The following is a 23,299-nucleotide window of genomic DNA, read 5'->3' as shown; positions in this document are numbered from 1 at the left end:
ATACATTTTGATTAACAGGATAATATTTGGCACAGTTATGTACAGTTAAAGATGCTCATAAATGTCATGGTAGTGAACAATTTTCTCAAACTGATACATTTGCGTTACTGTTGCCTGCTCTTTAAAACATATTCTTATTATGCGTGTTCAATTCAAAGCAAACAACGGAACGCACATGCTGATGTGCTAAAGGTAGAAACTTGAAACGAGCATTTTCCTTATTAGCAATGTTTCGACACACGTGCTACTATTAAGTAGCAACTGCTCATTGGTGGTATGCTTTCGTGCTAGAACCGAGTATGTGTAGCTGAAGTTTTACTTTCAAGACTACAATAAATTACAATTACACATGCTTTAATACATAATTATATTATCATGACACATTCGTTTTTGAGTAGCATATTTTTTAAAGTATATTCTAAATAAGCGTACCTATTCTAATGAGGTCACCTCTACCCGCGGTCATATTGTCAATATTTTCTTACACCCGTTACTAAATAGCAATTGCTCAATAATGGCATGTAGGTATAACTTTAGCTTTACTTTACTCTCACCGTTGCTATTTAAAAATTTTACCTTTAAATTAACATTATTACTGGTAATTACAAGGATGGGCCTTGAAACCCCAAATAATAACATATTATTACAATGTTGTAATAATATTTGCCTAAAAAATCAATTACGTATCGATAGAATTTTTATCAAACTTATAAGCTGCGCGTCCCTACGCAGACGAGTTTGGTAGATAAGGTACGTGTCGCAGTAAGAGACATCGTCGTCTAAATAACGGCACGTATTGTGTAAACTTGCAACTTGTCCCGCTGTCTGTTTCGGATGCAAATATATTATAACATTACGTTACTAGAAAGGTTTTCTTTTTGGGTAGAATAATTTAAAATTTAGTTGTTTCTGAAATAAACAACAGCAAAATGTTGAAAGGTGGTGTGTAAATAAAGTAACCAGTGAGGTACTGTTACAAAACTGTTCCAGTACCTGCCTGCTTTCTGTTCTTTTTTGTTGGTGTTCTCATTACTGTAATCTAAGGTAAGACTATAATTTTAAACTAAGTTATGTGCGTATGTTTTAAAATATATTTATATTTTTCTATTGAATGTTACGTTCACGTACGCTGCAGCCACTTGTTCGCGAAGATTTTATACGTGGATAGCATGTGACTTTATTAGGGTTGGCTTTTCCTAATAGTTTTGTAAGTTTATTATTAACTGATAACACTAACGAGAAGAGGTAATCATTAGAACTTCTCTTAACTGAGGTTTGGTCTGTTGCGAATTTTCGTAAAACCGCCGCATTCCGTAAATTAGACTTTGACACCTGCTTGGCGTGTGTGCGTGTAGTGTAGCGACTGCGTATTTATATCCCATACGCTGCGAATGTGTGAACCTACAGATTTCTCTTGTAGCATAATACACATAATATATTCTAAAAAATATGCTTGATACTATGAAGACACTCGATTTTGGATAATATACTTACACGAGGTTTTTTGCTTAATCATTCGGTTCTTTTTTATTCTACCTACCTTCATTAAAAATACTTAACTACTATGAAGCTACATTATCCAATAATGTAGAAGACAATAGCAAACTGAAACTGAAAGTGAATGAACAATACATAATTTACTAGGCCAATTATGTATAGGTAGCTAGTGCTAAGTCATAGTCATCATTTATTACTGTAGTTATATTATATTGCCATAGTACAGGTTTATATTTATTACTATATTACTATACTACATATAATATCTTTTGAATATACAAACATGTCCTAGTTCATAAACCTAGTGACCTAAACAATAAATCAATTGTCTGGACATACAAATTGAATTACTTCTATTCATATAACATTATTGTTGAACTAAGATCAATGGTAATTAACCTTTTTATAAATATTGTCAGAGGTCTTAATACTTTGAAATATATTTTTATGTGGGTAGATTAAAATAGACCTAATATAATATTTTGTGCTGGTATAAGATGTAGTATGTTTGTATAGATTATAATTTATCATTTAGTAATTTTCCCCATCTCTTAGCCTAAAGACATATTGACTTATGCTGAGCGGAATAAAGAGAGTGCTAAGTGTACCTGAAAAGTAATAATAATAAAATTTAATGTGAAGTACCTACATATATTTTATTCATGTATGGCAAGTCTTTTAGGTAGTCCAGTTTTGTATTAAACAAAACTTTATTGAGATAATAGTTAAGCTTTGCGACTCTATCTACTCTGCAACTGTGTGTATTGTTTTTTTTTATTCAATACAGAAAATAATAATATTCATTTATGAACTGAATACAACTTAGTACTGATCAAATAACAGCATGCATATAATTAATAATTAATATTTATATTTATAAAATTATTTACACCTAGAAAGAATATTCAGTGATAATGATTATGTATGTGTTGTGTGAATACTAGAAGAAGATGTCCTACATTCTGTAGACAATTAGAAAGTATAAAATGTATGATTTTGTGGTAAATTTCAGAAGAGGGTATAACAAAGTGTAAAGGAGACTTAGAATTTGATGATATACCTACCTACATATTTTTGTTAGATGTGCTTCCAGGAAAAGTTGTTATGAAGCAGGCTACCATAACATAACCTTGTATCACAGCTGATCTACAGTAGACTTATCACTCATTGATAGTTTATGCTATAATATAATATTATCCCTATTTTAAACATTCAAATTTCACTTTTCAATTCGCTTACCCTCAAAAATAACATAATTTATAAATAGTATGCTGAGTGAAAACATCCAAGCTTCTAAACTAATAGAAATAATATGAATGCGAAAGTCTCATCTCTCACTGAATCAATTTAGATAAATTTAGCATAGAGTTAGTCAAAGACCTGATCTGCTGAAATAGGGATTGACTCTTCATACCCAAGGAAGAAGTGGAGCCATACAAATCAGCTATTAATATTTCTTTGTTGATGACTGATGTTTTGAATTATGTAAAATAACTAGTAGATTTAATATTGTGTGATCTAACCAGTTCAAAATAAACAACCATTATCCTCTTGTTAGACATGCTTAAACCTAGTACAAAGTTCATTACATAGTAACCCATATTCTGCGTCATCGCGTGGCATAATTATATACACATTGAAGGAAATAATAGAAATATTAGGTGTGAATTATTAGAGCAACTGCGATTGTTTTGTTTTGTGGCAATACGGCTTTTGGGCGACATTATTATACGTATGTGTTACCTAATAGAACGTGTAGTAATGTTTAATTTGTTCGTAGGTGGTGAGGCAGGATGGCGGAAGCGCACTCTGCCGTCGCGTTCTCATTCGCGATCACTCACGACGGATGGGACGTGAACTTTGACCGTGAGGTCCTCTATCTAGTATGGGAGTCTGGAATACGCTCGTGGAAGAAACGTCTGGCTCGTTTCAGGGTAAGTGTTAACAAGTAAATAAATTCTGTAAACTACGGCAGTAGAGTAGCTAGGTAAATAAGCAAAAAATCTCTGTCATGCTGTAGTCAACTACTTACGCGTCGTGTGTGACCTTCCTGCTATTTAAATGTACATAAATCGAGCACGTTAAGTATTTTATCTGTGATATAATTTGTTTGTAATTGAAGGTAATCGTCGTTTTCCTCCTAGTGGGTATAGTAACAAAAGCGAATATTACGAAGTTATAGACTAATCTTTATGTTCTTAAATGTCTGCTGGATTCTTTTGAATTTCGTGAACAGAGCACGAAGTACAAGGAATTCACCTATTGTATAACGTATGTCCTGTAGAGGAAGCGCTTGCTCAACATGTCACGGATAGTCACGAGTGTCACGATGGTAATTCGCGGCTTCAAATGGCTAGCGATGCTTCAAACTCCAGCCAATTGAATTGAATCAGAGAGTGTGCATCAATCAGCTTGCTGCCCACTTACACTTTCCGTAGTGGCATGTGCGCGGCCAGCTTTGTATCTGACAAGAAAATGAAATACTATTCAATAACATTATCTAAGAGTTCAAATGATTTAACCAATAACATCGGTTATTGTTATTGGTCAAATAATTTGAACCCAAGCACCCTCCACACAAGCAATACTTATTTGATAGTGTTGTCTTATGCATTTTCTTAACGTCCGAATATTTTTATAAACTAAAAGTAAAGTCGAGGTCTATTTTGTCCTTCTTGTGTATTAGAGTATCCTAGGGATTATTCTATTAATGGTGGATTTGTGGCAGCGTTTAAATAAACCGTTTGTTTCCACAGAACAGTGTGCACAATGGAGTTTATCCTGGTCACCTGCAGTCCCTATACGTGCTGTGGACGTTACTGGTGGCCGCACACTTCGCCGGCTTCAGTGTTCCGTTTGGATTAGTACAAAAAGCACTAGTTATTTTACCTAGGTGAGTACCACAGCACGTGTCTGCGTTGCTTCTAAAACCAATAAGGAAAATCTATGGTTTTCACAAGCATCTAGTGCAATCAACTTTATCTCGAACACATTGATATAAACTAGTTCATATCTTTGCATATTTTACTAAATAAATTACTTACCCCCGGTTTCTGAGGTACATTTAGCGGTAGTTTATCTATTCAATAGCGTAAAAACTGATATGAAAAAACGCTATTGAATAGATAAACTACCGCTAAATGTACTCAGAAACCGGAGGTTACGATTGTCGAATATGAGACTCTCAAACTGTAATAGGTGAGAATAACAACTAGCTTACTCTCTTTTTAAGTAGTTTGGGTACTCTTAAATAATAATATGCGAGCTAATAATATTATTATTCATGGATGTATGCAAATGATCATTAAATGTATGACAGGTTTACATGTACTCGTAATACCTATTCGCAAACGTACTTATAATGCGATACCATCAAAATATCTAGTACTTAGTTGCCACGAGTGCGTACCGATATCTAATGAATCATTATTTTGTGTCTAATGATTGATTTATCATATCTCAACCGGATCTCTGTGGCGTAACTAATCTAATTGGTAATTTTTAATGTTAACTATTTAATCAACAGGATATCGTGATATTGCTTTTAAAAACTCTTTAGAAATAAAAATATACTATTGATTGTGCGCGCATAAGTTTTGAATTACTAGTCAGGACTAGGTTTGCATACGATCTAAATTCGGGACCAAAAATCGATTAGGTAACCAGATATAAATGTACTATAAACGGCCTAAGTCCGGCCCGTCCGCTAGTTTATAATCTATACTAATATTATAAAGCTGAAGAGTTTGTTTGTTTGTTTGTTTGAACGCGCTAATCTCAGGAAGTACTGGTCCGATTTGAAAAATTCTTTCAGTGTTAGATAGCCTATTTATCGAGGAAGGCTTTAGGCTATATAACACCACGCTACGGCCATTAGAAGCGGAGCAGCAACGAAAAATGTTACAAAAACGGGGAATTTTTTTCATTATTTCTTATGTGACGCAAGCGAAGTTGCGCGGGTCAGCTAGTATAAAATATTTTAGATGCTAATGAATTGACAACCACCTACATTTACTATTAAAACTAGCAACGGTTATGTAATTCTATAACGAAAACATTCACCACGATATTAACAAAGTTAGATTTAGTGTATTGTATAATTAGAATACTGAGGTGTTTAAACAAGAGATCTTCTAGTCAAGGTTTCGTAAAACAAAGCATAATGCAATAAAAAATTGCCTCGTTTTATGTTCACTTTAACGAGCTTGAAGTAAATGTTCGAATGTCACTATTATCTTTAAAAATACATTCATCGGCTTCATTTAGCAGAGCAAATCGTTAAATATGAATATTTTAATATAAATACCCACTTAATTTGTTATTATGCTACCTGCCTAAAAATGTGCTTTATAAATTTTTTGTCGACCTGCCTATTTCTGTTCGTTGATTTCAGAAGTAACTACCCTACAAATAAAAAGAAGTTTTTATTTGAGAATAAATACATACCTACATTACTTTTGATAAATTGTATATGGCAGACAGTAATTTTAACACGAGGCTATTAAAACATAACTTATGATATGCTTCGGTATGTCAACTGTAGAACAGTCGTAATAAGATCGAAATAACATTAAAACAAGTCACGTCTTTACACCAATTGCTTTGAACCAATAACCATCGCGCACTCTCACTGAGGACCTAGGATGTTTTCACCAACGAACATTAGGTGCATTATTACACAATAATGTCAATACGACGGACGGTATCTCGAACTTTCTAATCGTATTTTGTTTGGATATCTTTAACAGCCGGTTTCGCTACCTTCGGATAAGCAATAGTCAGTTTAACCAGAAGATTATTGTAGTTTTTGAGCGTTTATAGTGTATCCATAACTAGAGATGTAAATGAAGATACATTACAATTATCTTTTATTACCTGCATTTTAGTTTCATACATTTAGCAATGAAAGTTTTAAAGTCTGCGTAATTATTAATTGTTACGCTAGTTAATTACTCAAAATGAAGCACTGTTGCAAGATATTGTAAGCAAGTATTTTCGAAATAGTCCTAATTTAAATGATTTTGTAACGAATAGTATTTGTTTCTGTATGAAGACAGACATATTGACGTCATTTTGTTTTCGATTGCCTAATGAGTAATGGTACGCGATATACAGTGTGGTACTCAATGTCTAGACGATGTCACACAGTGCGTTGTGCTGCAAAATTCCATGATTCTAGCCTGTAGTTTCTTATATCACGAATACTTTTTATCATTCAGTAAAACTTACATAGAATGTCTAGATTCCAAAATATTTTCTACTGTACAAATATTACATTGTACCGTCAAAACATTCTAATCTAATCAATTGTTTGCACGTCTTACGTTTGATGAATTTAGGCCTCTCCTACAGATGGAAATCGCGACGATAATAATCGATTAGGGGATCACACAATCATAACGTCATATTTGTTGTTAACCGGATTACTTTGTATTAATCGCACTCGACGTACCTACTTTGAAAAACTTCTACGTACTCGTTTTATCAGCATTGCTTGATCCCCCAAAGTTTGGAAATATCTACCTTTGTTTTCTCCTCCCAACTAAAATATACGGAACAGCCTAAATTAAATTACAATTAAGAAGTTTCAATTAACTGCCACACCTAATACCTAGGTCGTAACTCAGCAGTAGTGAAAACTGTGCTGATAAGTTAGATGTATAGGAATTTGTTATTCAGATTGTTATAATTGTATAATATATGTATTAGATGTTGCCATAATGTTCGGACACATAACAATATCGTCTTTTTGTTTGTTCAGCAATTCAACGATGTGGCAGATCATCGCTTGTCTATTGGCAGCTCTCACCATGTGGCTCACTGTGATATTCATAATGCGGTACATGCTCAAACTACTGTTAATATATAAGGTAATTTACACTCTATTCCAATACATTTAAGGTTAAACTGTTCTTAGTATTAATGTCAACGTGCTTCGTAGGGTTGGATGTACGAATCTCGTGCTCCTGGATCTAGAATATCGCTGAAGACCATGCTTTGGATGAGTATAGTGAAAGTGCTGTCGGGATGGAACAAGCCTAAGCTGTACAGTTTCCAAGGATCGTTGCCAAGACTACCGCTACCTGCTGTCAAAGACACTATGAAACGGGTGAGTGACCTGCGCATCTTTCTTCTCTATTCTACTATTTATGTACTGCAAAGTTTACTCATATTTATTCGTGTTTTAGGTTAATTTCGATTGCTAGTGTATAATAAATGCAGTGAAACTTCAGTTTCAAGCTATCTAATTGGCATTCAATATAAATGTACCCAATTTTCTTGTAATGTAGGTACCTATTGTACTTTATCGAAGTGAATAAAATTCATGATGATACAGCATTGTAATTTATAATATCTCCGGTTACTGATCACTGAATAGTTTGAATTTATTTAGCATATAGAAAACCAATAAACGGTGCTAGGTTCAAACACCTTGTTTGCCTATCTTATCATATCTCTGAGAATCTGTGTCATGTGATAAATCATCCGTAGTTTAAAATATTTACTTTCAAAGGTTTTTTCATTGAGAAATGACTATCGGTTATTTCATAACGAGTTTTTATAACTCTAATATAATACAAATACATAAATCTACTCGAAGATTGAGCTGGCTGACCCCCGGTTTCTGTGTACATTTAGCGGTAGTTTATCTATTCATTAGCGTTTTTTTCATATGAGTTTATACGCTATCGAATAGATAAACTACCGCTAAATGTACCTCAAAAGCCAATAAGGCAATAAGGCATTACATTTGGAGTCATCAGCTAATGTTCCTAAGTGTGTCACGACTATCAATATTATATTGAAAGTGCACGTTTTTTAATACATACACGTGACATAATAATTATGTAGCCAACACAGCTGAGTGCGTTTTAGTCAAATTGAGATTTAGACGCGATTCTTACAGTTCTCGATGAGAAATTATTACCGGTATTAACCGATCAATAGTCATGCACATTCACACGAATATGAGAACTGATAATTTTATAATTGTAGGATGATATTTGCAAATAATTAAGCTGTTTAAGATGAATCTAAATATCATTCAATGTATGCTTCTTAGTTCATAAATGAGAGACTTGAATATTATTGAGTAAACTTAATGGATTATTACCTTACATTTGAACATTTTAATCCAGTTGGATTTATTCCTCTTCAAAGCCGACTAAGTCTTAAGTGACATCTTAGCATAAAACATGAATTCGTAATTTTCCAGACATTAAAATTCAATTTTGTATGAACTCATACTATAACTGATTAACAAATTTGTTATTAGTGTATTATTAATGTACAGTTTTACTAATGTTTGTTTTATTTGCAGTACCTGACTAGTGTTCGGCCGCTTTTGGACGACAATAATTACAAGAGAGTAGAGAGCTTAGCTAAGGAGTTTGAGGAGACGATCGCTGTCAAATTGCAGAGATATCTTGTACTCAAATCATGGTAATTACAATATTCTTAAACTATTATTATGCTATAATATCACGCCTGTTATACCTGAAGCTGTAGACAGAGGTACAAAATGCAACCCCGTTTCACCATTAACAATGTTAGTCTTATGTTATAGGGGCGAGCCTAGTGCCATTTACTATTGAGAGATATTCTGATATAAATTAGAAAAGACTGATAATACTTGGCCCGACTTGGGAATCAAACACGAAACCTCATGATCAGCGTTCGGATACAATATCGACTGCGCGACAGAAGCAGACAATTACAATATTCTATAACTATTATTACACAACAATTAGTATTAAATTAAATATTATTTATAGTCTTATAAATCAATGTTTATGGTACACTAATTAAGCCTATCTTACTATAAATATTCTCAAAATAGGTTGCCATCTTTCTCACGCACACCATAGATTGGCCAGTGACTGTTCATTTATAATTCTTTGTTCACTGGTCTATATACAAATAATATATTCTTTGAAATATTACTTCCGCGAAAATTATTAATATTTATATCTATGAAACAATAAGAATTAGTTTGCATAGTAAGAAGATTTTTCTTGCAAACCAGAGTCATGAGGTTAATCAAAATCACTTTTATCTTAGTATGTCTCAAGTATTAGAAATAATTATCTCTTTCTGTGTTGGCAAAACACGTCATGATAAAACTTTATATGCCTAAAACTTCTACTGTTACTGGTAATGTGGCCAAACATCACTAGACCAGCTTGGTAGAGTCAAAGCCTTGATTATAATAGTAAAGAGACCTAAGCATTGATACAGTAATGAGAATTACAATTTATACATACAGAAAACTTATATGACTATAGAGGTAAACTGGGACCAAAGAAAGCCATTACATAAATGAAAAATGCCCCGCAATAAATTCTATATCTTAAGTGGTATATGTTTGCTGCAGGTGGTCAAGTAATTACGTGTCTGATTGGTGGGAGGAGTACGTGTACCTCCGCGGTCGCTCTCCTCTCATGGTGAACTCAAACTTCTACGGGACGGACGCCATCCTCCTGAGGCCCACGCACATACAAGCTGCTCGCGCAGGTGTCATCATTCATCTCTGTCTCAAATTCAGGAGGCTCATTGATAGGCAGGAACTTGAACCGGTAAGTCAATAACGCGCTTTTATAGTCCGACAACTAGTACTATAATAGTCAGGTAACTAGTAAAGAGAATTGACATGCACGATTTATCTAGATTACAATTAATAATAATTTATGAGATGGGCTCCCTCAGCTTCATACTATTGCGGGTCACGGATGCTCTAAATTGTAAATTTTGTATACTTCTGCCAGTCATGAACGTTGCTGCAGGCTCTCTTCTTAGTTGTCGGACTATAGTAAGTTCATTTACAGCCGTTTGTACACAATACAACATAAATCTCTGACAGTCGATGTTTTTTTTTCCACGCGACGTCAGCAGTTCAAAATTATAAAGGTCGTTCACATGTGCAAATGTCGACAACGCGTCGGCGACATGTCTATGATGTACTAAACTTGCATTGTGTACGAAGGGGCAAAAGGTAGAATTACACAGATTGTAGATCGCAGGTGACAGGGCCCACATACCGCGATTGTATATTATACTTTACAATATTAAGTATGAGAATAAATTCGACGCTGTCAAAGACTTTTAATTGTGATATGAAGCACGTAGAAGATGCAAGTGACGATCCCCTGCAGGGTTCTACTTCTAAACGTGCTCGTCAGTGACAAAGTGTGGCGTTCCTATTTAAAGAACAGTTCATAATGTATAGATTAGTTGAGAAAAACCGTGACGCAACCTTGCATGCCTGAGAGTCTTACCCGCAATTTGCCAGCGTGCTGAACTCAAGACCTAACATCTCCCTCATTACGGGAGGAGACCCCTTGCAGACATGAATGGGTTAAATTTATATTGTTCATAGTTTACAATTAATGTTCTTAAGTCATAATTCTCTTCAGTTTTATACAAGAAACCTAGGTCTACAAATTCTAATATTAAATCATCCATCTCACGCATTGAAAATAAAATCAAGAGATGTTGAGTGCGTCTACGCATGATGTAGGTACATTGTTCATATAATAGTGCATTGGCATAGTTTTCTGTTTCTAAAACATTTTACTGAATATTTAATTTAATTGGTACACATATTATGCCGATATTCAAGCTTTATGGATCATTTCTTTTTCACATTTAGGTACAATCTAAATTTCTTAACAGTGAATTAATTTTTAAATATATATTTGCCTCTGAGCAACGACTTTTCGAACTGATTTGTGTTATGATGTACATTGCCTGCCTAAGATTTCTTTGAGGTATACAATGACCTGAACGCATTTGAAAAGGACTGGCCGGATCTTGCCAACGATAGGGGGGATTTAGAAGGGAAGGGGGGAAGCCTTTGCCCAGCATTGGGACACTCAAACAGGCTAAGGAAAAAAAATTCAAAGACTTCCATTCTGCACTTGGTCAACGTGGTGAACTCAGCTAAACCTTTACTCAGGAAGGGGACAATAAAGGGTTTTTGTTATTACTTTCGTAGATAATGCTGCAAGGTATGGTGCCGTTGTGTTCGTGGCAATACGAGCGGCTGTTCAACACAGTGCGCGTGCCCGGCATAGAGCGCGATAAGATCGTGCACTATCAGGACTCCACGCACATCACCGTGTACCACAAGGGACGCTACTTCAAAGTGCTGGTCTACTCCCGGGGACGTCTCTTGAAGCCGGCTGAAATTCAAGTGTGAGTATTCACTTAATCAATTTATAGTTTCATAGTAATAGCCTGCATCTAAGTACCTTTCACATTCGCTGTTTAAAACACGTTCTCTCAGACCAGATACTTACACAGACACACAGAAATATAGCTCCCTATTAAAAAACATTTACATAATATATAATTTTTTTCCCCAACCCGCACGTGTCCAGCGTGAACTCAAGGCCTAAACCCTCCCCCTCGCTTGGGAGGAGACGCTTTCACTGCAGAGGGACAGAAATGGGTTAATAAAAATACTTTTCTCAATTCAAGACCACCCAATAAGCCTTCTTAAACAAGCACACTTTGCTGTAGTAACTAAGCTATTTCTGACGGCACTCAGTAAATATAAAGGTAGTTTTAACCATCATGTTGTAGTTTCTCAAAACAAAACGACACATATGAGTATTAGCTAATTAAAACCATCATCTACGTTGTACGGTTTCATAACGTGTGTCCGTGTAATAAGCATAAGTTAAGACAATTTGGTCGTCAAGTGCAATTGACGGTCCCTATACACTATACAGTTCCCCGGCCGTGACCGTTAACTATGATAGACATGTTGTTCAATGTCACGGTATATCCGCTCGGTGCGACCTTTGCTCGGGCCTCATGCCCGTTTCTAGGTTATCTGCTATACGCGCGGCTACGTGCGAAATTTAACTTACTCGTACTCATCACATCTTTCTCTTTCACTTTTGATGATTTATAAGACGTATGCAGAAAGATTTAATTAAACTAAGTATATTATTCCGAATTATAAAAAAAAACAGTGTACGGTGTATTTTTTGTTCTTCAGCCGTCTGAAGAACGAAATCTCTGTATAAACTGCCACTAAAAGATATCTTAGAGATATTCACCGACCGTTAAGTGCAAGCAATTAGCGCCTCTGATTGTTAGTAAACTGGCAAACATCATAAATGTATTTTACATAAATTGTTACCGATAACTTTATAAATATATTACGTAAAAAAAAGACGTAAAAAAGTATATGAAGGGTCACATACAGTTGTAGTTACGTGTAGAGGATATACACTAGCCATCCAGATGATTACCAATCAAGCTAATTCAGGTCGTTCAATGTTGCTTGTCCCGTTTACAAGCTCATCTACATACACGTATACGTACATGTCCTACAGTTATTGGGCTTAATTGAATGCAACAGCTACTACAATGCAACTAAATAAATAATTGCAGAATATTTTAATTGTATTAGACATTGCATACCTGGAGTAACTAAAAATATATCAAATGTATTTCAATAAATTTTTACACTTTTTTATTTTGTAGTCTAAAATTATTAGGAGTGAAATTTTCCTTCTTCGTAGCTAGAACAAACAATTTCTTTGAACTAATATTTGTGTCGTCTGGTGTAGGCGATTGTATCCATGCTACAAACTAGTTGTATCTGCATATTTGATCAAACAATTGCTCAACTAAGAACTTTTAGAATAACACTGATCGAGTAATGGCTAGGTAATAATCAAAAACGTACCTAGAACTATCATTTCTAGGGGCATAGGAAATAAGATAACTCCCGTAGAATGGACCGCCATAGCGACAGGCAAACCAGACGACCTAATTCTATCGTTATCAGTGCGATAAACGTTATCTGAACAATAATAGTAACATACGCAGTGCTAATAGATAATAATATGAATGCCCTTTCTCGACATTGCTTCCGGCATATCCACGAGGCATTAAGATTTACATTACAGATTACCAAATTGCGTTTTAATGTTTGGCCACGCGTAATCTTAAGCCCATAACTATCTTATGGCAGACATAGACCTGTATTACACGATATTATTCGCTTCGTAATATTTTAAATGATACGTTTGATTCAATAACATGTAATTACATAACCATAAACCATAGCTTTTTCGTAAAGAATGATAGAATAACGACATTTCGATCCGGCTTACATTTATGCTTGGTTCATATTCATTCGTCCTGTTACACGTGCCTACTGGTTACGAATACTGCGCAGTTATCTTTTTAAAGAATATCGCCTGTTAGATCTGTAGGTACCTACCTATGTTCAATACAATTGTTGTCTGAACAATACGATCAAAATGGGGAACGTCTCTGTCCTTTGTGAATAGGTCATAAGGTCCTCTTGTTCTATATACAGAAGAAATGTATAAGAAATATTGCAACATTACGCATGAATGAAACACAATTATCTTGTAAAAAGAATTTGCATTTCTATTCAACATTTCTTTGTTGGTGCCTTTTGATCTTGATTTCAATTTGTATCGAGATCTTTCTGGTACCTACATCTAGAGATTGCCATCTAAAATGTCAATAAAATTGTGAATGAATATTTTGTAACCGAATGTCTAATTGATTGTTAACAAATGGTCGATGCTTTAAATAAATACGTGAGTCGGCTTAGCATACATTTGAATTTTTTTCTTTGTTTTTAATTTGGCCTCGATTGTACAAAGGTTAGGTCAGCAGAAGTCACCAATTTAGTCATAAAACAATGCCACTCGGTTAATGCTTCAATTTGTTAAGCGTTTCAATAACTTTTGCCGAATTAATATTTCTTATTTATACGATACGGTCTCTATTCAACATAAGGGGTTTTCTTTGAATAAATTCGCGCTGTAAACATGTTTTACATACTTAAGAAAACACTGTCACATATTGGTACAATTTGTCAACAATGTATTATTAAATTAGTAGTAGGAACAGCTAAAAATTAGTAGATTATGTGACCTATATGTTGTATTGCAGACAAATCCAACAAATATTGGACGACAAGTCGGAGCCGCTCCCGTACGAGGAGCGCGTGGGTGCGTTGACCGCAGGCGAGCGCACGCACTGGGCGCACATACGACAGACCATGTTCAACCGCGGACACAACCGCACCTCGCTGCACTGCATCGAAAGAGCTGCCTTCAATGTATGCCTTGGTAAGATATATGCAACAATTTACGTACGTACTTCAATAATTCAGGTCTACTCCTGTTCAATGAAAAACGTTCGCAACAAATTTGTCCGTTCCTTGCCACAATTCCAGTCTTTTCAATCGAACCTTGATGCAAATATAAGACAGGCTTATCCGAAACTGCAAGCTAACATTACAACGGCAAGTCATTTAGTTCGTTTACAGAGTTAAGCTTTACGGTATAATTTATTATTGCCGTCCACGTAGCTAATTATCACTTTGCAAACCGTAGAGCTGAAACAAGAATAGATTTTATAGGCTAGACACAGTAATCTAGCTAAGTAGAAGCTAGCAATAATGTGATTTGCATTAGTGATGTACGTATGTCACTTGTTCTACAAAGTACAAACATTGTGCTAATATCTTAATGATCCACGATAACATCTGCGGAAGACAATAACCATCGAATTAGTTATATCCAAATCTAGAAGCAAAACAAACAAGTTTTATGATCTGCAAATAGTGACAATTTGACTAGATATTATCGAGATTAACTCACTGCACTTCAGACAATATTACACACAATCTGATGGGACTACAGTTGTTGTGTTTACGAAATTATAACATCTTACTGTTCTGTCTCTATTATTCGTCTTGTGAGTAAAAGAGACAACATGAGGAATAAGCAAAAACAAATAGCCAAGTTTAATCTCACCATAAAATATTTATGAGCAGTAGCTTAAGCACGAAATGTCAAATCAAAGAGTCCGTACTACTGATTCGCGACTTTTGAAACTTAGAAGTTCTGTCAAACTGATAAAAGATTTCGATTCGGTTCGATTCCATTCCATTCTTAGATAGAAGTATTTCGTGTTCCAAAATTAGGGCGATTATTTAATTCACTTACAAATTGACATCAAATTCAATACAAACACTTCTTCGTGCTATAGCTAGGCATAGTTTATTTAAAACTGCGTAAATTGGAAGCTAATTGTCACGCATAAATCAGTTCCGCCATATGTATCGATAAGGGAAACGACCTTCACTTCAGATTGTGAATCTCGGTGGCCTTATTTTTTTTACTTATTTTATCACAACCGTATTATCGTAATGTTATGTAGTGAGCAAAGTTCACAGGCACACTGTCCTCTTAATAATACGTGTATCAGTTTTGAATAACTTTAAAATAATAATAGATAAATTTATGAATATTTTTGGTCAACACACACGGTCTTTTACCCGATTCTAAACTATGCAAAGCTAGTACTATGGTAACCAGACAACTGATACACTTCTAAATAATGCATTATGGATAAATTTACAACCAGGCTCAGAACTGATGCCTTTCCAGTCCAATAAAATAATGTGAGAAATCATTATTTGAAAGGTTACAGTAAAATCTAGCAGAACAGTAGAACAGTCGAAACGTTATGTGGGGTAGAAATAAACTATAATATCTATACATAGGTACTTAAGTTTTATTATCCTACACTATAATTTTATCTGGAATTACAACACGCTTTGCCCCAGGCTACAGTAAAATCTAGTATAACCTGTGCCGAAACGTCAAGCCATCCACAAAATATTTTTGATAGCGTCAATTTCCTGTTAAACTAGGCGGTACCTTTTTATAAAAACGGCCAAACATTCACTTTGTTATATGAGAGTCCATTTAATATTTATTATATTTGTTGTTGTAGCGGCAATAGCTACATCATCCGTGAAAAATTCAATTGTCTTACTGTCACAGACAGACATAGAAGTCCCGGTAATATAGGGTCTCGATTTTATCCTTTTAATGCTGAACCCTAAAAATGTGAAATATATCCGGACTTATATTCGAGATTACACAATACGCTTGATAATAAAATACGATGTGTATGATTCATATGCATATTTTGCATTTGTTGTTTGCAATATCAGTGTTCCGGGACCCCAATGATATGTTGTATTTCATTTATATAACAGCTTAAAATAATATGCGTTTAGATTAAAGCTGATAAACTTGAGACTGCGTTATCATCGTTATAATATTTTTTAGGCTTGAGTCTCAGAATATATATATATATATAAAAATACGTATTCTAAGTTCCAAGACAAGTGTAGGATAACCTATCCGATAGATCAAGGGTTCCCAACCTTTTCTTAGTCCGGAACCACTTTTATATTATTCTTGTTAGCAGGGACCACTATGTTAGTATATGTAAAATAAAGTTTAATATTATCATCCTAAAAATTTAAAATTTATAATCATTCGCGGACCATATTTTGACTTCCACGGACCACCGGTGGTCCGCGGACCACAGGTTGGGAACCACTGCGATAGATAAATAAATAGTAAATATGTGAAAGAAACTGTTAATATTCGACTAGATAAGCTAAGTTTAGCTAACCCACTTATTCAGTAGTGGTGAAACCGGCCCTTGGAATTCTACATTATATACGTAGGTAGACTAGGTAGGTAGGTACATAAGGCACGTCTGAAAAACTTTAATTGACACTGAAACTGTCGTTCTTCATTGCTTGCTGTCAGAGAGTAAACTGGAAGTATGGCAGTATGCAAATTGTAATTAATTAAAGTTAAGTATTTGTTGCGTAATTATTTAACAAATTGCAGTTGTATCACGCCTTTTTCCCATAGAGATAGGCAGAGACCAAAGAACGATTTAGGATGATATTTACAAATTTTCTTTCCCTCACTGATCTCAATACATCATGCTACGCAAACTTTCTTTGCCTCACTCACATCAATACTATGATGCTACGAAACACGGGAATAATCAACCAAAACATGAAATTGTACAACCAATAAATATAACTCAGATACACAATCAATTCAGTTAATTAATATCTGTAAATAATGAATACATTACAATAATTTATACGTGTTATCAGTTACTAGTGCGGCGAGACGTGTTCTACGTCACAGACTCACAGCGGTCTTCAGTCAGTTGAAGTAGTAAATATAAGTGATTGTTTTGTCTTACATCTTCGTAATAATTGTCTGCAGATACGACATGAGATAAACTATTTATCGATACATATAGTTCTTCCTGTTTAAATGTTTTCGACGTCGTATCTCACAGTGTTTTACCGATAATTTGGGTCAAGAATTCGATATTTTAAAGAACTTGAAACTTCACTATGCTGCTTTACTTCTTCAGCTATAGGTGTAATCACCATAAACGGGAATGATATTTCACAGCTGATCCATTTTTTTAATTATAAAATTAAATGCGAAAATAACTATCTCTATGTCTGTCTGCTCTTACGTCTAAACTACAGAACCGATTTGAAAGAAATATTGTACAGAGATAGAGACAACTTTTTGTCCCGAAAATCGGGTAGAATGTTGATGAATGGGTCAGTAAACCACGCGGACGAACTCACGGGCAAGCAAGTTACTATATAAATATTATTATTCCAGATGACTTTGATTACGGGTACGATGAGAATGACCCCACCAAACTGGACGAGTACGGGCGCGTCCTCCTCCACGGGAAAGGACACGACCGCTGGTTCGACAAGTCCTTCAACCTGTGCTTCAGCAAGAATGGCTTCGTGAGTACAATACATATTGTATTGTCGTTTATATTATCATTTATTAATTATTATTCATGTTTAATTTACAGCAATGCTTTTAAAACTATCAATTTCATAGTCCGTCGTTTAATATCAAGGTTAAAAATAATGTCAAAATCTAGGACAATAATTTTTTTAGTAATTTGCTTACTTTACAACCAGAATCTTTAACTTAAACGTTTTCTACAAAGAATATAACGATCAAATAACTAATAATTATGATAATATTCTACAACATTAACCCCCGGCTTCTGAGGTACCTGCATTAAGCGGTAGTTCATCTATTCAGCGTTTAAACTCATATAAAAAATAAACAGCTTGAATAGATAAACTACTGCTAAATGTGCCTTAGAAACCGGGCATAAATGCTGTTAATCCAATTAAACACAGTTTATCATTTAGTGTAAATAGAAGCTACCTATATGATTAGCTTAGCAAATACCAGATTATTGGTCACAGATATAATAATAATTATAAATCCTTTATTTTTATTCTACAGGTCGGTTTCAATGCAGAACACACATGGTGAGTCCTAGCTGTTATCAATAACTATTTGAAGGCACTTTTCTAAGAAACTGCTTACTGAATTTAGTAAATCATGTCTTAAATACAAAATTGAAGTATTTTATTTGCTTTTTCAATAAAAATTACAGGTGAGCGAAGGCATGTGTTTAGTTATTCATATTTGTAAATATTTTCAGGGCGGACGCTCCTGTCATGGGTCACTTGTGGGAGTACGTTATTTGGTGCGAATTAGAAATTGGGTAAGTTACTTTCATAATGTTTGTTTAATATTTTAGTGATGATAGAATAAATAGTAAAAATTCTTTCACCTCACTAGCGATAATCTTTTACTTTTGATTCAGTAGTAAATGATGGCTTGAATAAAATATGCTTAGATCTATTTAAAAATTAGTTATTAGTTGAGGGGCTCGTGGAACAACAGCCGCACGTATCGATTTCTGAGCATAGCTTAACATGCTTGCCGAGGTTGTTCTGTGGACAGGTGACCACATTATACATACCGAGTTCCTCCGTGATTCGGAAAGCACGTTAAATTGTGGGTTCCGGGCTGTCATTTTCAAAGTCATTACAAATAGTCAGAAACTTGAAAGTCTGACAACCAGTCTAACCGAGGGGAGGGTCATAACCCAGGAAACTAGGTTGTGGAGGTCTGATAGGCAGCCGCTCCTTATAAAATACTGGTTTTCAGCTGCATCCGGTGAGACTGAAAGCCGAGTCCAACATAGTTAGAAGAAAGACTAAGCTGATATAAATATTCGTTGTTAAAATCATATTGTTATTTCAGTTACGCCCCCGACGGCAACACATTGGGCACCGCGGAGAGTCCGCCACCAGCTCCGATCCGCCTGCAGTGGGACCTCGGCAATGATGATCTAATAAAAGCCATCGACACTTCGTACAACGTCGCACAAAAACTACTCAATGATGTCGACCTCAGAATTCTTATGTACACTACTTATGGAAAAGGTTTGTTACCACTACTACTATATGATCAATTATTTAGCCTTTATATTGAGAAGGGGTTGCAGAAGCCAATGAGTTTCTTGCTAGCTTTTGTCATGAGACTACACCTCTGGTGGTAGCGCCTGTGTATGTAACGGTTGTGATAAATATTCACGTAACGCTAGTATTCTATGTGCCGAAATTTCTCGCCAATTAAAAACGTTGGATAATCCATGTCACCTAACTTTCGTCTTATGTATAAAGTAAAGAACATCAGCGATCGTGTCACTTGAGACTACATAAACGTTTGTATTCTGGTAAAAACCATATCAGATTAGTTTTGAACAAAAGTAGTAAGTTTGAATATAAAACCCAATTTTATTCAGGTTTCATGAAGACCTGCCGCGTATCTCCGGACGCGTTCATCCAGTTGATCCTGCAGTTGTCGTACTACCGCGACGCCGGCCGCTTCTGCCTCACGTACGAAGCGTCCATGACCCGTCTGTTCCGCGAGGGCCGTACCGAGACCGTGCGCTCCTGCACCATCGAGAGCTCAGCCTGGGTCAAGGCTATGAACGACCCTAACTCAACGGTATTTACTATCAAATAAATTTTATCAATGGTACTTGTAGAGTAGAAGCCGTAAGCCGTGTCAATGCGCTACATCTAAAATCTACGACAAACTAAATTAACAATTTAGTGGTGCATTGAAGTTACTAGTAAATGAATCTTCGTTTACTTAATCTTCAGTATGATTAAATGGAAGGTGTCCTAATTCTGTGACTCGTGCTCCTTTTTGCTTACAAAACTGAATCTTATTTCTGCTTTCCTCTAGTGTGGAAATGACGTACTTGCATATTAAAGCAATATATATGTTACCAGGTGGAAGAGCGCATGGATCTGTTTGTGAAAGCCAGCAAGCGCCACCAGCTGGGCTATCAGGACGCGATGGCGGGCCGCGGCATCGACCGCCACCTCTTCTGCCTTTACGTAGTCTCCAAGTACCTCGAGCTGGACTCGCCCTTCCTGCAGGAAGTGTTCAATGAACCCTGGCGACTCTCCACTAGCCAAACTCCGCACGGTTTGTAAAACTTAAACATTAACATAGTACTTATATATTACTTTCCTGTTTAATGATAATACATGCATAAAATCACGCTTTTTTTCATACGGGTTGACAGAGACCCAAATGATAATATCTGACTTAAATTCCAAGGTTCACAAACCTCGACACGAGTAGGCCCATTCTATTTGCTATTCTCTTTACTACGATCACAATAGCGAAAATTACTGCGTTCTATTGGCCCAGGCTACTGTAATTCACGACAATTGTCATTCTAAGAGTCTTAGGTCCAAGGCAAACCATCGGAGACGCGGCGAAGATACTGAGATTAGATCAATTTAATATAAACCTTAACTCCTATAACACGTGGATTAAAATCGCATGCCGAAGATGAATTATAACGCGGCGTGTCGTTAACCAACCGTAAGTCAACCAAATTTCGTAGAAGTTAAGGTTTATTTTTAACTGATTTATTTCTCAGGTTTGCGTTAAACTTAAGTATCTCAATTTATTGAACCTTGTATACAACAAAGTCTTACAAATTGCATTATTTACAGGTCAAACCAACATGTTTGATCTGAAGAAACACCCGCGGTGCGTGAGCGCTGGCGGTGGCTTCGGACCCGTTGCGGATGACGGCTACGGAGTGTCGTACATCATAGTGGGCGAGGACCGCATCTTCTTCCACGTGTCCAGCAAGAAGAGCTGCTCCATCACGGTGAGAACATACACTATGTACATTATATACACCCTACTAGCGTCGGTTCCTATATCTCAGGTTTTTGTTTAGCTAACAATGGATTTTGTAGCTGTAAGTTTTACAATTTAGTTTCCTTGCTAATGTTAAGATTCAGTCACTCTTGTTCATCAAACTAGTGTATGTAACACACACATGATAATGATACACCTCGTATGTATTTAGATGAGAACCAAATAACAAGCTTTTATGTAGCTGACACATCTTTGTTTATTTCTAAATTTGTATGTATTATAAATGTATTTTTTCTTGCAGAGCTCAACAAACTTCGTTAGTCAAATTGAAAAATCGTTGAAAGACGTAAAGGACCTTTTCAGTGAATACAAGAAACTCAAAAACGGGATCAATAATAGCAAGTAGATTGGCTTGAATAGAACGCTTTGCATTGTTTTAGATTAATATTATTCTACTTTTGTTGTTGTTGTATTGTGTAGTTTATAATTAATTATTATTTTCATTTTTAGAATAAGCTAACACTCAAATCAAACTAAAGTATTGTTTATGTTAAATGTATGTACAATATTATGGTAATTCAACCTGTACATTTCCTAAATAGCGGCAGTAGTCGACTTAAATGCCTAGCAAACTATAATTAGTTCCCTGAACAGATACAAACAATTTATTGAATATGATTCTAAAGGTTGTTTATTGTTTTGATAGATACAGAGTGATGGCAGGTTTTTGCTACTTGAGGTTTTAAGTTTACAAATGTATTTTAGTGAGTGATTATAATATTTATGTAGTTGCTTCTGACTAATATTCTAATAAACTTAAAGTATGTTTTGGTGAAAGTTTATTTTTTACTCGAATACAACTTACAACGCTACTACTGAGGACGCTAATACTGGGCTTCCGATTTAAAATAAAAATATATCCGTGTGTATAATAACAACTATGTCGTATATCGTACTGCGTGCACGAGTGATCGTACACAATGGTGGAACTGAAACGATTTTATACACTTATATTTTTGTAGATAATACAGTGTAAATTAATTATCCTAATATTTGTAATGTGTAAAAATAAAGCTAAGATTAAAACAAATCATGACGGTGGCTAGGTTGACAAGGAGCTGGGTTACTAAGCTCGGCAATTATTTCAATGCAATTATGTAAAGTAAAGATCAAATCACATATCATTCGTAATCCTATTTATTATAATATACATCACTTTTGCTTTTAAACGCATTTTATTATGAACCTAGATATAATTATTATTGTGTGTGACTATGCCAAGGCATTACTTCTTGATTGTTTGTAAGATAGTGTTTTTGAAGTACAGTCGTCATACAATAAGCGAAATATATTCTTTTAAATACTCGGAACATACATTCTGTCCATTAATAATTAGTTTTTATTTAAAAATATGTAGATGCAGAGGGTTCATTGTATAATACAATTTTATAAAAATCAAATTCATTATTACAAACAGTACACCTTTTTGTGCCTTAAATTACATCGAAACTAAGGGGGTCACACTACGTAAATTATATTTATTACATTTTATAAATTGATCAAGATCCTGTTGTTATAACATGTAACGATATTATGCGTTATTTTCATGATTCAACTAACTTCCTTGTTTCAAATTGATCGCGGTAATATTATAACAACATTATACTGCTCACACTAGTTATATAATGAAAATGGATCCTCTTTAGTTTACATTATAATAATCACTTTTTGAATAAGCTACTTACAAGTTTTTATCGATTTACTGTAAATAAATATATATTTAATATTACAATTGCTTTTTTCTTCCACCCTTTTACAATTCATGAGATTTCCTTTCATCTCCTTTGCAAAATAAATGGTAGGATCATGCTACTATA

At 35.0% G+C, this 23,299-nt stretch overlaps 1 protein-coding gene across 1 annotated transcript; it reads left to right on the top strand.

Annotated features, from left to right (window-relative positions):
- Positions 1–744: 744 nt before the first annotated feature.
- whd (carnitine O-palmitoyltransferase whd) lies at positions 745–23,214 on the top strand. The gene is made up of 17 exons (XM_076134416.1): positions 745–1,044; positions 3,278–3,431; positions 4,254–4,390; positions 7,259–7,367; positions 7,439–7,606; positions 8,819–8,940; positions 9,872–10,073; positions 11,492–11,691; positions 14,446–14,624; positions 18,027–18,160; positions 18,681–18,706; positions 18,883–18,945; positions 19,491–19,672; positions 20,035–20,240; positions 20,531–20,729; positions 21,269–21,429; positions 21,724–23,214. The coding sequence occupies exons 2-17, from the start codon at positions 3,291–3,293 to the stop codon at positions 21,826–21,828; spliced, it is 2,334 nt and encodes a 777-aa protein (XP_075990531.1). The 5' UTR covers positions 745–1,044; positions 3,278–3,290; the 3' UTR covers positions 21,829–23,214.
- Positions 23,215–23,299: the final 85 nt, after the last annotated feature.

Source organism: Anticarsia gemmatalis, chromosome Z (assembly GCF_050436995.1).
Source record: "Anticarsia gemmatalis isolate Benzon Research Colony breed Stoneville strain chromosome Z, ilAntGemm2 primary, whole genome shotgun sequence".
Taxonomy (NCBI): Eukaryota; Metazoa; Arthropoda; class Insecta; order Lepidoptera; family Erebidae; genus Anticarsia; species Anticarsia gemmatalis.
The sequence above is the reverse complement of the archived record's forward strand: the minus strand, read 5'-3'. Positions and strand labels throughout refer to the sequence as shown.

Coding starts and splice junctions, on each gene's coding strand:
- whd (XM_076134416.1), top strand. CDS start 3,291: ATGGCGGAAGCGCACTCTGCCGTCGCGTTCTCATTCGCGATCACTCAC. Junction 14,625..18,026: donor TGCCTTCAATGTATGCCTTG/GTAAGATATATG, acceptor TTATTATTCCAG/ATGACTTTGATTACGGGTAC. Junction 19,673..20,034: donor GTACACTACTTATGGAAAAG/GTTTGTTACCAC, acceptor AATTTTATTCAG/GTTTCATGAAGACCTGCCGC.